The sequence below is a fragment of the Callospermophilus lateralis genome, chromosome 9, assembly GCF_048772815.1.
Source record: "Callospermophilus lateralis isolate mCalLat2 chromosome 9, mCalLat2.hap1, whole genome shotgun sequence".
Taxonomy (NCBI): domain Eukaryota; kingdom Metazoa; phylum Chordata; class Mammalia; order Rodentia; family Sciuridae; genus Callospermophilus; species Callospermophilus lateralis.
In genome coordinates, this window is record NC_135313.1 from 25859747 (window position 1) to 25876776 (window position 17030).

Genomic DNA, 17030 nt, shown 5'->3' on the forward strand with positions numbered 1-17030 from the left:
GTACACAAGGGTAATATGTTATGACCTTCTTACCTCAAGTACTGTCTTTTGAGGATATCTTAAGGATACTGGTGGTTTAGACTGTTATGGTTCTTATTTTTCTATGAATGACAGTGAACACTGAATGTGGCTTAATACATGTCTTAGTGTCCAAAATTCCAAAGGCATTTTTTATCATATATTGTTAAATATTTCAAAGCAGTCATCTACAATGATGTAATATTTCTCATTGCTCTGGAAATGCATCCTTACAAAATGAGCATTAAAACATTAAAAATGGAATATGTAACCTTCTTTCTCAATAATAGGGTTCTGTGTTTTTTAGACATTTAAAATAAGAAAAAATAACTATAAATTGCCTATTTAATTATTTTGCCTTCTCCTTCCTGGCTGCTTTTTATCTTCTCTTAGAATTTACCTTAGCTAAGGAAGCAAGTAGACAGGTGTGTACCAGTGGATTTTCATGTTCATCTAAAGTGTTTCCTTTTTTTTAATTTAAAAAATTATCTACCCTAAAGAAACAATATATAAAAATACAAGAACTTGTATACATGCTTTATGAAAAAATTTTCCGAGTTTTAATTTAGTAAAAATATATAAGGAATCCAATATGGTGGCACATGCCTGTAATCCTGGTGACTCTGGAGGCAATAAGATAAGGCAAGAGGATGAAACAGGAGAATCACAAGTTCGAGGCCAATTTACCAAGACCCTGTCTCAAAAAAAAGTAGAAAGGGCTAGGTATGGAGTTAAGTGGTAGCATGCCCTGGGTTCCCCTGCCCTGGGCTCCCCTGCCCCCACCCTCCCCCCCAAAAAAAAATTTAGGAGGAAATTTCGGAGAGTATATAAAATACTGTGAAAAATAATCTTTAAGGATTATCTGTTATTTATACTGAGACATAAAAGAAGTAACTTCATGAACTCTTTGCTATGCTTTTATGCTTCTAGCATTTTAAATTTGTAACTAGGCTCAAAATCTTGCTATTTACTAAAAGTATTTGAGAAGAGCATTTTTAAGGTTTATCCCAATCCTTCTAAAAATATAACTTGTCTTAGGTGAAATATTATTAAATAGTTGAATAATTTGCCATGAGTAATTTTAGATAGCTTTCATCTGCCATTAACAGCACCATCAAGATTATACCAAGAAGTTAGCTACTATATGTCCCTATATTCTCATATCCTTAGGTTGTTTTAGTTACTAAAATTTTAAGTACATAACATTTGTAGAACATTCATCTTTGTAGTGATTTATCAAAAACATTTGGGAAAATATTAATTGACTTATTCCTAGACCTTAGGTTCCTAATCAGAGTACAGGAATACATAGAAGGGGTCATGGATATTTCTCAATTGTAGAGCAGTTTTTTAGTATATGTAAGGCCTTGTGACCCATTCCTACCACCATCAAAAAACAAAGTAAAACAGAATTTCACATGATTTTACTATAGCTGTCTGTCATCCATAAATATCTTAATTGCTAAGATTTCTAGAATTATAATAACTCATAATTTCAGAAGGTCTTTAAATAAATATCGGAGAAATGAAACTGTGTTAATAAAATGGGAACACATAACTATGATTTGATAAAGTTTTCATCATTTTGTTTTTAAAAATTAAAAAATATTTTAAGCTTGATTCTCATGTCTTGATGTTTTACAAATCAAAACATAAATTGATGACACATAATGTATCATCATATTTTACTATCAAAAACTAACTTTGGTAAAACAAAGAGTAGGGATTTAGAATGGAATTCAAGGCACTATAATACATTATCTTTTTTAATTTATAAACATGTTTCTTAAATTTTTAAAATCTCTCTTGTAGCCTTCTATTTACAGCTTTATTTGGCTTTTAGGCTAAAATATTCAATATTCAAATACCAAACTAATTGGTATAGGATGTATTATGCATGTACTATAATTACAAACTTGACAACATATCATATGCATTTCTCCATTCATTCAATGTGTAATTATTGAGCATCTGCAGTATGCAAGGCACAGTATCAAGAACTTCATATACAGGGGTAAACAAAATAGACATAACCTTTTTACTATCCAAGAATCTAAAGAGAAAAGTAGACATTAATCAGATAATCATAGAAATAAAAATAAAATTATCACCATGAAAAATGATACGAAGGAAAGGTTGATAGTGCTCACATCTCAGAGATCATAAGATCTGACCTGGTCTTTGAAAGGATACTATTCACAGGTTGAAAGACTTCCCTGAGGAACTGACTTATAGAGAATGTTAGTATTTTAAATGAAAGGAGATAATGTGGTTGGAACATGTTGCAAGGAGGCATGTGATACAGGATGGGGCAAGAGAGCATACTACAGCAGGGGTGAGTTCTATTAGGGCCTTTTAAAATATAAGTCTTTCAGGGACAGTGGGAATAGGAAAATTTTTAAGCAGTGTGGGAGTTGGGAAGAGAAGTGTATGCTAGGATCAAGTTAGTTTTAAGAAAAACTGGTATAGGAGGGTTCTAGGTGAGGGGAGACCAACCAGCATAGCTAGAATTAGGAAGTTAGCGGTGGAAATCTTCAATTATTTAATTCATTTTCAAAGAATTTATGTCATGTGCCTACAACATAAAAGATGGAGGCTATCACTTGGGAAATTTTATTCTTTAGCTTCCAGATAGAAAGATAAAGGTGGTGGGGTGGGGGCAACTTATTGTCTTACCAGATACTACTCCACTTGTAATCTTGCTATTTTAAAAAGTCCATTTATATGCCCATTATTATTGATAATTGTTTTCATAATGATTATATGACAATATTTGGCTATACCATTATATCCTCAGATTTTGCGGTTTCATAGTTAAATCTCAAACTCAGTGGGAATACTAAGTCTTCTTCATTACTAAAATGTTCTTTCCTCCTGTTTCTTCTCCTTTTTTTTCCATTTTAAAAGAATGTTGTGTGATGATGCTGTCTTTTTTTATTAAGAGTGTTATATTTATACATAGTAGTTGTGTTCATCTTGACAAATTCATATATGCATGGAACTTGATTTCCTTTCACATCTGAGGTGGCTGTATTGCTAGAGTATGCTGATTTTAGTTCTTTTGGATAAATACCAAAGAGTGGGTTAGTTGGATCATTTGGGGGTTCCATTCCAGTTTTATCAGCAGTCTCTATATTACTTTCCAAAATGGTTGTACTAGTTTGTAGACTCACCAGCAATGTACAAATGTACTTTTCCCCCAACATCCTTGCCAGTATTTATTACTGTTTGTGTGGTTGATAATTGGCCTTGCAACTAGAGTGAGATGAAATCATACTGTAGTTTTGATTTGCATTTCCCTGATTGTTAGAGGTGTAAACATTTTTCCATATAATTTTGGCCATTTTTATTTCTTCTTTCGAGAAATGCCTGTTTAGTTCTTTTACCCACTTATTCATTGGATGATTGTTGGCTTTTTTTTTCCCTGTGTTAAGTTTGTTTGAGTTCTTCATATATTCTGGATATTAATTCACTGTTAGAGAAGGAACTGGCAAAGATTTTCTCCCATTCTGTAGGCTCCCTCTTCATTCTCTTAATCATTTCCTTTGCTGTGAAGAGTTTTTTTAATATTACAACATCCACTTATTGATTCTTGAGGTTTAGGGGTCTTGTTGAGGGAGTCAGTGCCAGCACACCAGTATGATGAAGTGCTGACCCTTTATTTCCTTCTAGCAGTTGCAATATTTCTGGTATAATTCTTAAGTGTGGGATCCATTTTGTTTTGACTTATGTGGAGGGTGAGAGATAGGGGTCCAGTTTCATTCTTCTACATGTGGTGCTCCAGTTTAGTCAGTACAATGCCCAGTTTAGTCAGTACATGGGAAGTCTTTCCATCTTCTAAGGTATTCTGCAATTTTTATTTTCAATTTTCTGTAATTTTCATTGCAGAGATCTTTTGCTTCCTTGTTTAGATTATTTCCCAAGTATTATAAAAGTAATGTATTTATTTATTTATTGAGATTATTGTGAATGGGATGGTTTTCTGATTTCTTCTTTAGCAGCATCACTATTGAAGTATAGGAAAACAGATTTGTGTGCCTTGATCTTGTATCTTATTCCTATGCTGAATTCATTTATCAGTTCTAGAAGTCTTCTGGTGGAGTTTTTTTAGATCTTCTAGATATAAGATGATGTCATCAGCAAACAGATAGTTTGCTTTCTTTTTTTTCCTATTTATATTCCTTTAATTTATTTCTCTTGCCTGATTTCTCTGGATAGTGTTTTCAGAACTATATTAAATAGAAGTGGTAAGAGTGGACATCCTTGCCTTGTTTCTGATTTTAGAGGAAATGCTTTCAATTTTTCTCTATTCAGTATGACATTGGTTTTGGGTTTGTCATAGATTGCCTCTATAATATTGAAGTAATTTCCTTTTATCCCTAGCTTCTCTAGCATTTTTAATATGAATGGGTGTTGGATTTTATCAAATGCCTTTTCTGCATCTGTGAGATGATCACATGATTCTTATCTTAATTCTGTTTGAATGGTGAATTAGATTTGTTGATTTTCATATGTTGAACCAATCTTTCATCCCAGGCATGAAACCAACTTGGTCATGCTGTTTTATTTTCTTGATGAGTTTTTGAATGTGGTTTGCTAATATTTTATTAAGAATTTTTGTATTAGGGATATTGATGTTATCAGGTATATTGCTCTGTAGTTTCCTTTCCTTGATGTGTCTTTGTCTGGTTTTGGTGACAGGGTTATACTGGTTTCATAGAATGTATTTGGAAGTGTTCCTTCTCTTTCAGTTTCATGAAATAATTTGAGAAAGACCAGTGTTCGTTCTTTTTTAAAGGTCTGGTGAACTCAGTTGAGAATCCTTCTGGTCCTGGGCTTTTCTTTGTTGGAAGGTTTTTAATTGCTGTTTCAATTTCATTACTTGATATTGCTGTACTTAGATTTTCTATCTTTTTTTTAATATTTATTTTTTAGTTTTCGGCGGACACAACATCTTTGTATGTGGTGCTGAGAATTGAACCCGGGCCGCACGCATGCCAGGTGAGCGTGCTACCGCTTGAGCCACATCCCCAGCCCCGATTTTCTATATCTTATTCTGTGTATGTCTACTAGGTTCAATTTGGGCATATCATCTGTGTCTAAAAATTTGTGTCTTCTAAATTTTGCAGTTTATTGGGATATAAAATTTCCATGTAATTTCTAGTGATCCTCTAGATTTCAGAAGTGTCTATAGTAATCTCTCCTTTTTCATCTTTAATTTTGTTGATTTAGGTCTTCTTTCTCTTTTCTTTTGGTTAGTTGGGCTAAGGGTTTATCAATCTTAATTTTCTTTTCAAAGAACAAAATCTTCATTGCATTGATCCTGTATGTTGTTTTTATTTTTTATTCTCAATTTCATTAATTTGGTCTCTGATTTTATTTGGAATTAGTTTGTTCTTTTTCTAAGTCCTCAAGGTACAGCATAAACTTGTTTATTTGGGGTTTCTATTTTTTTATGATGGGGGCACTCAATGCTATAAATTTTCCCTAGAACTGATTTCATGGACTGGGGTTGTGGCTCAGTGGTAAAGCATGTGTGAGACACTGGGTTCAATTCTCAGCACTGCATATAAATAAATAAAAATTTCATTGACAACTAAAAATAAAAATAAAAAAGAACTGTTTTCATATTGTCCCAAAGATTTTGATGTTATATCTCTGTTCTCATTTGTTTCAAAGAATTTGATTTCTTCTCTCATTTCTTCTTTAATACATTCTTCATTTGAAAGAGTATTGTTCAATCTTCATGTGTTTTTGTAGTTTCTATTATTTTTCTTGCTGTTGATTTCAAGTTTCATTACATTATGATCTGATAGTGTGCATGGGATTATATCAGGATTTTTTGTTTTGTTTTTGTATTTGCTAGGACTTACATTGTGACCTAGAATATGGTCTGTTTTGGAAGGGTTTCCATGAACTGCTGAGAAGAAGGTAAATTCAGCTGTTTTGGGGGTGAAATATTCTGTGTATGTCTTCTAGGTCCATTTGATTTATAGCATTATTTAGGTTGGGAATATCTATATTGATTTTTAAGTTTTGATGGCCTATCTGTTGGTGATAAGGGTATATTGAAATCACCCAGTATTTTATTGGGATTTATTAGAGATTTAATGTCAAGGAGTATATTATTTTTAATGTAATTATGTGCACTGATATTTGGGCCATATATATTTACTATTATTATATGTTCTTGTTGGATTGTTCCCTTTACCAGGATGTAGAGGTACATTTTGTTTCTTCTGATTCATTAAAAAAGATATTTTTTTAGTTGTAGATGGCCACAATATATATTATTTATTTGTTTATTTATGTGGTGCTAAGGATTGAAAGCAGTGCTTCACATGTAGGCACGGTATTGCTGTGCTACATTCCCCGCCCTTCTGATTCATCTTTGCTTGAAATCTTCTTTGTCATATGAGATAGCTACTCCTGTTTGTTTTTAGACTCCATTTGCATGAAAAAAATTTCCTTTTTACATTTAACCTGTGTTAAATGTAAATGTAACCTAGGAGATGGGTCTCTTGCCAACAGCATATAGTTGGATCTCATGTTTTCATCTGTTCTTCTGTTTGAGTCAGCTTTCTTGCTGCTGTAAGCAAAAGACCTGAAAAGAACAATTAAAGTAGGAAAAGTTTATTTGGCAGCTCATGGTTTCAGAGGTTCCAGTTCATAGATGGCTGACTCCATTGCTCTGTACTAGGAGGGAGATAGAACACTGCAGAAGAGTGAGGTAAAGGACATGGTACCAGGAAGCAGAATGAGAGAGACAGAGAGAGAGAGAGCGAGCTCTGGAAGCTCAGCTGACAAAATATATACTCCAAAGACTTGACCCCCAATGACCCAACTGCTCTAGCCACACCCTGCTTGCTTATATTTATCACCCAGTTAATCCATACCAGGGGATTAATTTACTAATGAGAGTAAGATGCTCATAACCCTCTCACACATGAGCTTTTGGGGACACCTTATATCTAAACCATAACATCTGCTAATCTATGTCTTTGAATTTGGGGGTTGAGACCATTTATATTCAATGTTAATGTGGATATGTGTTTCTGGTTTCCAGCCATTTTGATTTTTTGCTATTTTTAAATCTGCCTTGATTCTCATAATTGAATTATTCTTCTGTTGATCTTCTTCTATTAAGCAGCTTTGGGGTTTGTTTTTGGGTTCCTCTGTGTACTTTATCTTCGAGTATTATTTGTAGTGCTGTCTTGGTGGTCATAAAGTCTTGAATTTTATCCTTGTCATGGGAAGTTTTATTTCTTCCTTGAATTTGAAAGAGAGCTTTGCTAGGTACAACAATTTTGGTTGGCAATTATTTTCTTTTAGAGCTTGGAATATCTCATTCTAGGTCCTCCTTGCTTTTAGTGTATGCATTGAGAAGTCAAAACTGAACCTCCTTGGTTTGCCTCTTGTAGTTTTTAATGTTCTTGTAGTTTTTAATGTTCTTTCCTTATTTTATGTTAGACATTTTGATTATGATGTGTCTTGGGGAGCTTCTTGTCTAATCTGGTCTGTTTGGGGTGTTGTATGCCTTCTGTATGTGGATATCTTATCTCATTTTGATATGGTGAAAGTTTTCTGTTACTATCTCATTGAAATGTTCTTAATGCCTTTAGCTTGTGTCTCCGTAATCTCTTCTATCTTAGTGATTCTCAGTCGCTATGGTTTAGGCACAATCTGTAGGTTGCAAAATGTGACTGCTGGCTTTTTCTATTCTGTGATCCCCATTTGTCTATGCTTGATGCCACACGGTGTTTATAGACAGTCCCTGGGCACTTGCTGTCATTTTCTGGGCTAGAGATCTCAATTTCTGTAAACTCTCCAGGAGACCTGGGCAATGTTTGGTTGGTTTCTGTATAGATTAATAAACTTAATCTTAATAAACATTATTATCTCTCTGTTTATTAATAATTATTAATCTTACTGTTTATTAAGATTAGTACCCCTCTATAATCCACAGTTTCCCTGAACCAAAAAAAGAAAAAAAAATTTTCCCTAACTTTTCTGTCTGTACTTCTGCTCTACTCAGTGGCCATGGCTACCAACCAAGCTGATGCATCTTTAAAGTGTTATTTCTTCTATTTGAAGTTTCTGTTTCTCTGTAGTTTCTTTTACATCTCAATATTAAGTTTCAGTGAGTTTTCTTTGTTACCTATCTTGCTGAGAAGCAGTCATCTAGCTTTATAAATCTGGTGCTAACGAACTGTTATGAAGTTATGTCCCCTAATCTGCCATCTTCTTTCCCCATGATGGTGTCTTAAGTTGATTTACCAATTATATCATTATTATAAATTCCCATTTTCTTAATACTTAATTACTAGATATTTTATTATCTCCTGAGGAAAAACCATTAGATTACAGTCAAGTGAAAGGGCTTGTATTGTTTTCCACAGAATTTTCTCAGGATTTTCCTCTCATTTTGCTTTTTAATATGGTTCATTGATCTCTATTTTAGTGTAAAGTTCTGTGTAAAGTAAATGAATTTATCAGTGATTTGCAATAATTATTACAACAACCTCCACCCATTATTTATGAAAGTACCAGATTAGCTTTGGTAGTAGTTTATGTATCAAATTAAGTTTAGTGAAAATAATGTAGTTTGCACATTATTAGTCAAATAAACAGATTTCACGTTTCAGTTTTGGTATATTTCCTATTTACTTAGGAAGAATAAAATTTTATGACCTGTTGCAAGAATCCTTACTAATTAGAATTTAAGGATGAATTATATTCTTAAAGAAAATGAATAAAACTAAATTTTTTCCTCTGTTAATTTATCAACTATCTTTTTTTTTTTTTTTTTTTTTTTTTTTTTTTTTTGGTATTGGGATTGAACCAAAGTCACTTTACCACACTTAGCTACACTTCCAGGCTTTTTTATTTTGAGACACAGACTTCCTAAATTGCCCATGCTGGCCTTGAATTTGTGACCCTCGGGACTCAGCCTTGAGAGTCACTGGGATTATAGCTGTGTGCTACTTTACCCAGCAATATTTTAGAAAATTTAAAATATTACATTTAGTGACACAAATGGCAAACTTTCCATTTATCTTTAAACAAGCCTGTGAGCCTCTAGCCAGTTCAGAATCTGTACCCTTTCATTCAATAGAGAAATAATGTCTCTTTTGGAGCTGAGCCTTCTCATGGAAGGAAGAAACTAGGGTCTCATTATTAGCTAAAGAGTTGAGGGTTGTTTTTTTTTTTTTATTCTGATTTGTTATATATGATGGCAGAATGCAATGCATTTCATATTACATATATAGAGCACAATTTTTCAAGACACTGATTATACACAAAGTATTTTCACACCATTCATGTCTTATATATGTACTTAGGATAATGATGTCTAACTCATTCCACCATCATTCCTACTCCTTTGCCCCCTCCTTTCCCTCCATCCCCTTTGCCCTATCTAAAGTTCCTTTATTCCTCTTACATCTACCACCCCCACACACCATTATGCATCTGCATCCTCATACCAAAGAAAACAATTTGCCTTTGGTTTTTTGGGATTGGCTTGTTTCATTTCGCATTATATTCCTCAGCTTCATTCATTTACCTGAAAAATGCCATGATTTTATTCTCTTTTAATGCTGATTAATGTTCCATTGTATATATACACCAAAGTTTCCCAGTCCGTTCATCTACTGAATGGCATCTAGGTTGGTTCCATAATTTAGCTATTGTGAATTGTGCTATTCCAAACATTGATATGGCTGTGTCCCTGTAGTATGCTATTTTTAAGTCTTTTGGTAATAAACTGAGGAGTGGGATAGCTGGGTGGTTCCATTCCAAGTTTTCCAAGGAATCTCCGTACTGCTTTCCAGATTGGCTACACCAATTTGCAGTCCCACCAGCAATGTATGAGTGTGCCTTTTTCCCCACATCATCACCAACACTTATTGATGTTTATATTCTTGATAGCTGCCATTCTAATTGGAGTGAGATGAAATCTCAGAGTTGTTTTTGATTTTCATTTCTCTAATTGCTAGAAATATTGAACATTTTTTTCATATGTTTGTTGATTGATTGTATTGTCTTCTTCCTCAGAATTTTTTCAGGATTTTCTTCTCATTTTGTTTTTTAATGGGGTTCATTGACCTCTCTTTAGTGTAAATTTCTATGTAAAGTAAATGAATTTATCAGTGATTTGCAATAACTATTATAACAACCTCCAAGAAGTGTTTTTTCAGTTCCTTGGCCAATTTGTTGATTGGGTTATTTGTTCTTTTGGTATTAAGGTTTTTGAGTGCTTTATGTATCCTAGAGATTAGTGCTCTGTCTGATGTGCTTGTGGTAAAGATTTACCACATTGTGTAGGCTCTCAAGATTTACCACATTGGGCTGGGGATGTGGCTCAAGCGGTAGCGCGCTCACCTGGCATGCGTGTGGCCCGGGTTCGATCCTCAGCAACACATACAAACAAAGATGTTGTGTCCGCCAAGAAGTAAAAAATTAATTAAAAAAAAATTTACCACATTGTATAGGCTCTCTATTCACCTCAGTGATTGTTTCTTTTGCTTAGTAGAAGCTTTTTAGTTTGAATCCATCCCATTTATTGATTCTTGGTTTTAATTCTTGCGCTACAGGAGTTTAAGAAAGTTGGATCCTAATCTGACATGATGGAGATTTGGACCTACTTTTTCTTTCATTAGGTGCAAGGTCTTTGGTTTAATTCTTGGGTCCTTGATCTATTTGGAGTTGTTATGTGCATGGGGAGAGATAGAGGTTTAATTTCATTTTGTTACATGTAGATTTCCAGTTTTCTCTGCACCATTTGTTGAAGAGGCTATCTTTTCTCCAGTGTACATTTTTGGCACCTTTATCTAATATAAGATAACTGAAGTTATGTGGGTTAGACTTTGTACTCTATTCTGTACCATTGGTTTACAGATCTATTTGGGTGCCAGTATCATGCTGTTTTAGTTACTATTGCTCTGTAGTATAGTTTTATGCCTGCAATAGTAATGCCACCAGCTTCATTCTTCTTGCTAAGGATTGCTTTGGCCATTCTGGGTCTCTTATTTTTCCCGATGAATATCATGATTGCTTTTTCTATTTCTATAAGGAATGCCATTGGGATTTTGATTGGGATTGCATTAAATCTGTATAGTGCTTTTGGTTAGGATGGTCATTTTGACAAAATTAATTCTGCCTATCCAAGAACAAGGTAGATCGTTCCATCTTCTAAGGTCTTCTTTGATTTCTTTCTTTAGCATGTTGTAGTTTTCATTGTAGAGGTCTTTCACCTCTTTTGTTAAATTTATTTTTGATATGTTTTTGTATTCGATTTGCTAGAATTTTATTGAGAATTTTTGCGTCTATATTTATTACAGATATTGGTCTGAAGTTTTCTTTCTTTGATGTGTCTTTGTCTGATTTTGGAATCAGGGTGATATTGGTCTCATAGAATGTGTTTGGAAGTGTTTCCTCTTTTTCTATTTCATGAAATAGTTTGAGAAGTATTGGTGTTAGTTCTCCTTTAAAGGTCTTTTAGAACTCAGTTGTGTATCCATCTGGTCCTGGGCTTTTCTTGGTTGGTAGACTTCTGATGGTGTCCTCTATTTCCTTGCTTGAAATTGATTTGTTTAAATTGTGTATATCATCCTAATTTAGTTTAGGCATATCATATGCCTCTAGAAATTTGTTGATGTCTTCAATATTTTCTATCTTATTGGCGTACAGATTTTCATCATGGATGTTAGTAATTTCAATTTTCTAGAGTTGCTAACTAGAAGGAAGAGTTGGTTATTTACATCTCAGGCTCCCAGAATGAAAGCTCTTAAAACTTTTAATTTCTCTTAGACACTACCAGAATAAGGCTTAAGGAGTCTTTGTATTGAGATGGAGGCAAAAGGACAGTCACGTATATAATGAATGATTGGGTCAGGAAAATTGCGGCTGATTCAGAAGGAAACAAAATGCTAATGCCTCTAGGACACTTCCCCTCCTATGGGAACTGTTGCCAATATCACCTGCTTCCAGGGAATTGTTCCTCCTAGCAAGGAATTATGATTCCCTAACTGCTTTTCTGGGCAGATATGGAAAAAAGAGAGAAATATTTCTGAATGGCTCCTTTTCCACCTTTGGCCATTTAAGCAAGATAAGAGGAGGAGGGGACAAGAGAAGAAAGGAACTCTAAAACCTATAAAATGTGCAGGGCACCCAGACTCCCTGGGGCACCAGCTCTGGAATCCCTCCTCTTCAGGAGTCTTCCCCCACCATCTTTTTTTAAATCTTTAAATATTTATTTTTTTAGTTGTAGTTGGACACAATACTTTTATTTACTTTTATGTAGTGCTGAGGATCTAATCCAGGGCCTCTCCCATGCTAGGCAAGTGCTCTACCACGGAGCCAAAACCCCAGCCCCCCCCCACCTCCATCTTGTAAATGAATCTTTTTGAGCTTGCCTCAGGTGTTTAATCTTCAACAATGGGGAATGGACAAATCTGATTTTCAAGACTGGTGTGTGCTTCTGCCTAAAGGTGTTTCTTTCCTGTTAGAGAAAGAAACTATTTTGCTGAATCTTCCCCAGCCTTCCTAAATCTTAATTCTCCTACCTTCATCACCTCTAATAACTGCTACTTAATGAAATGTGTCTTCTTCCTGTCCTTGATTCATTTCTTTGCCAGCTACCTGGCATATTCAGTACCTAACTTCATATTGGCTATCATCTTTGTTCACATTTGTTGTGATAGCCCAGTTCTGTGGCTGGTTCTCAACAACAGACACTTAGCAATGATAACCTTAAAGCTTTTCAATAACAAAGCATATTTTTATATATAATATATTGTAAGGGTCCGGCGAATGATGGAGGAAGAGACCACCAAGAGACCATCTCATGCAATAGCAAAAGGGGTTTATTGAAGATCCAGCTAGCTGGGGCTCCGTGCTCACTCAACAAGGGAGAGTGGCCAAGAGCCCTGAGCAAGGGTTAAGCAGTACTTAAGTACACTTTTTGGGGAGGGCGGGAGCTTTGCATACATCAGAGCAAATCATCATGAGGCACGGGAAAATCAAACAACAACTCTCAAACATGATTAGCACATTTGTTGGCGGGAACAGGTCGAGCGGGGGTGATAGGTCAGTCATAAAGCAGGGTGCACATTTAAACTGATTGGTTTAGGCCCTGAGATGCCTACGTGCTAAGCTGCACAGCGTCCCAGGTTGTTAAACAACTAGGTGGTCAGGGGAGATTATCTAATGGGCAGTCCCGGGAATTGTCCTAACAGCTACAGGAATTTCAGGCTTTGGGTGTAGCATAGGAACTTAACAATACCTGGTCCTTTACATTTTAACTCAGGCTTTGCAGCTTAGAAACTTTACCCTTTCAAAAAAAAAATATATATATATATATGTATATATTTTTTTGAATAGCATTAGTATATGAGATTGGATCTATTAATTTGAGAGTAGCATTATATCCTAAGCCTTTTTTAGCAAGTTACATAATACAGTATCTTTTGAAAGTTTTATTGCTACTATGGTACTTACTATGCTTGCTGTTCAAAAGCTAATAATTGGGAGCCAAATGATCAAGAATGATCTTGGAAAGAATCAGGTTTATTTAAGAGCTGGCACCTTGGAAGATGGAAGGAGGCTATTGTCCTTAAAACTAACTCTTCAGGACCTAAAGGACAAAAAGGGCTTTTCTGGGGAGGGAAAAGGAGGTACCTAAGATAAAGGGCTAGAAGGCTGTATGCTGAGTGGGGTCTTAGGCATCCAGGGTGTGTATATCCTGTTTTCTTCTTTTCCAGAATGTGGCAGTGGACCTCACCTCTTGGAGCTAGTTCCTGTAGTTCTTTTTAGGCAGATGTATTACTTTTCTGCAGGTTGGCCTCACAACAATTTACATGCTAGAAGAGCCATTATATACTGTGTTGTTTACTTGGCCAATGGGTTTTGTAAATCTAAAGAAATTTAGCAGTTAACATTAAGCATTTGTGTGGCTTTTCTTTAGAATTTGAATGCTGGGAAAAGGGAGGGGACATAATACTTAGTGCAAAAGAATTAGGGAGGGGAATAAAGGACTAAGGGAAGGAAAGAGATAGTAATTCTGCCAAAGGCTACTCCCAAAGGAGTGGTCACTGGAGACTTGAGTGGTTTAGGAGTAAAATAGTTTTCATGGGCTCTTTCTCCTCTACTGGCTAATAGTATATACTCAGCTATGTCTTTATTGAATTATAATCACCAACATCTAAATTTAATTATTCTTTTTTGTTTCAGTAACATAAACCATGCAGGCACCCTTATTTCTGGTTTCCCATTACTACTAAAGCATTTTTGAATTTTATTATTTACCCATAATCTAATAGAATATCTTATACCAATCATAAATTATTTAAAACAAGTAATACTATTATAGAAAAACCATGTCTTATGTTTAATTCTACTTGAACCAAATAGCATTTTTAGAATTTATATGTTGATTAGCAGGATCACATATAGCAGGTTAATATTAGGATATTAAATTTATTAGCTTTAGTGTACATAAAAAAGATTGAAATTGTCACCTTGTAGTACCCAAAAGGCTTACTTTACATGTAATGTACTAGTTTGAATGAAGTTAAATACCTAAATGTTAATTAATATTAAAAAGTAATTATGAAGTTAATATGCTTGTTTTCACAGTAACTTGCATGATCATTTCATTCTTCTTATTTTCTTTGGTTCTGGAGATGGAACCGAGGAATGTTATATCTCTGAGCTACATCCCCAACCCATTTTATTTTATTATTTGAGACAGGGTCTAGCCAAGTTGGCAAGGCTGTCCTTAAATTTGTGATCTTCTTGCCTCAGCCTCTCAAGTTGCTGGGATTACAGGTGTGACCAATGTGCCTGACCTGTATCATCAGAATTTTTTAAGAATTCCTAAAATATAGTAGGATTACAGCTGTGTTTCAGGATTCACTGAAATGGTATACAGTGCTTATTTCAGAGCCACTAATGATTTAGTGATGAGAATTTAGCAGGTTTTAAGCCTTTAATCCTATGTAAGTTTTTGTTTCATTAACATAAACCATGAAGGCACCCTTATTTCTGGTTTCCCATTACTATGTAAAGTATTTTTGAATTTTGTCATTTACCCATAGTCTAATAGAATATTTTATATCAATCATAAATTATTCAAAACAAGTAATACTGCTATAGAAAAACCATGTCTTATGTTTACCCTCTACCAATTCTACTTGAACCAAATAGCATTTTTAGAATATATATGTTGATTAGCAGGATCCCATATAGCAGGTTCACATATAGAACATATAAAAATATTTTTTTATGTAAATAGTTAAAGCTCTGTACAATGTGTGGATTATTGATGTATAACAAGCATTGATATAATACTATAGAACTTGTATTTTCTAACTTTGGCAGTATTTGTTTTGCAGGAGAAGATAGAAGTAGAAATTATTTTTACAACTTGAATATGTAAAATTGCCCAATTGATTTAATTTTTTTCACTATTACTACAAAATTGGCTAAAATTAATGCTCTTCTATCATAATGGACCAAGGCAATTTACATTTAGTTTTCTTTGTCTTTTTGTTTGTTTTGTTTTATTTCCCTTCTTACTACCCACCCCCTCCAATTATTTCATGAAATTTCAGTGCTTCAGAGAATTTAGATGAGCTCTCTTCCTCCAGTAGCTGGTTACTTAATCAGAAGCACAGTAAGAAAAGGAGAAAAGACAGGACAAGATTGAAATCTCCATCCTTGGCTATTCTGAGTACAGCAGCCCGAACAAGGCCACTTCAGAGTTTCCACAAACGAAAACTCTACAGATTGAGCCCCACTTTTTATTGGACTCCACAGGTAAGGCCACCTTTGGGGGGGAAAAAAAAAACAAAAAACATGAACAAAGATTTCAACTGTCAAGTATATTTCACCCACAAGGAGATGTGGATTGTACATAGTTATTTAAAATAATAACATGTAGAAAACTTATAAATGGCATAATAGATATTGATAATATGAGTGGTAATTATTTAAACATAGCAGTATACTCTGAAATTTCTCACATCTCTACATTTTGTCATTGTTATTTTAGTGTTGGGGATTGTACCCAGTGGCTCTTACATGTGCCCTGCCTGTCACTGAGCTGTACCCCAGCCCACCCACCCCCCAATCCTGGATGCCCCTGAATTTAGTTTTTGTGATATTGGGAAATTACCTAGGGGTGCTTTACCACTGAGCTACATCCCCAGCCCTGTTAATTTATTTATTTTGAGACAGGGTCTTTCTAGGTTGTCAGAGACCACCTTAAACTTCTGATCCTCCTGACTCAGCCTCCTCAGTAGCCAGGATTATATGCCTATTACAATTAGGCCCAGATCCTGACCCCTGCCCCTGTTAAAAAAAAAAACAACAAAAAAAAAACTGTTTTTATTTTGCTTAAACTAACTTGAAAGAAAATTAAAATGTATTTGGTAAGGGCAATATGAAAAGAGAAATGTACTTACATATTCATCTTAGAAAAATTTGTTCAGATAAAGAAAAGAGCACATCTGTGAGTTACTTTGGCAGAAATGATATTGATCCCCTTTTTAGGATTGGTATTTGTTAATCCTGGTGACCATTTTTTTTCCTTCCTCTGGAAAGTTAGCACAAGAATTTTAGATTTTCATGCTTATACTTTATGTAATAAAAATATACTTTATTAAAAGTATTCATTTGAAAAATCACATCTTTTTATCTGTTAAAAAAAATAATGAAGCAGTTCATTTAGTGCTCCTCTAACTAGGCTGTCAAGGACAAAATAAGCTGTCTCTAGTTCTTGTGGTGTGAGCTGCTTTCTTTCCCCTACTCTTTCAGATTTATTCCCTCTCTTCCACTATCCCTATCTTCCTTCCTTTCACCATTGCTCTCTTCCTTTTTATTTTTTGGTCTTGGGCATAGAACTTAGAGCCTTGTGCATGCTAGGCATAGATTTCTTAATAACATATCAAAGAAAGAAATTCTCCTTGATGCTATTATTTAGTATTAGTTCTGATTATTATTTCATTAAC

At 34.5% G+C, this 17030-nt stretch overlaps 1 protein-coding gene across 9 annotated transcripts in view; it reads left to right on the forward strand.

Annotated features, from left to right (window-relative positions):
• The window catches only part of Kansl1l (KAT8 regulatory NSL complex subunit 1 like), a 155483-nt gene that overhangs the window by 83776 nt on the left and 54677 nt on the right, over positions 1 to 17030 (forward strand). For 8 of the 9 annotated variants that reach the window (XM_076866799.2, XM_076866806.2, XM_076866803.2 and 5 more), the window contains one exon: positions 15633 to 15837. In XM_076866799.2, the coding sequence (XP_076722914.2) occupies positions 15633 to 15837 (205 nt within the window). The remainder of the gene's footprint in view (positions 1 to 15632; positions 15838 to 17030) is intronic. The other variant, XM_076866805.2, reaches the window with a different exon arrangement.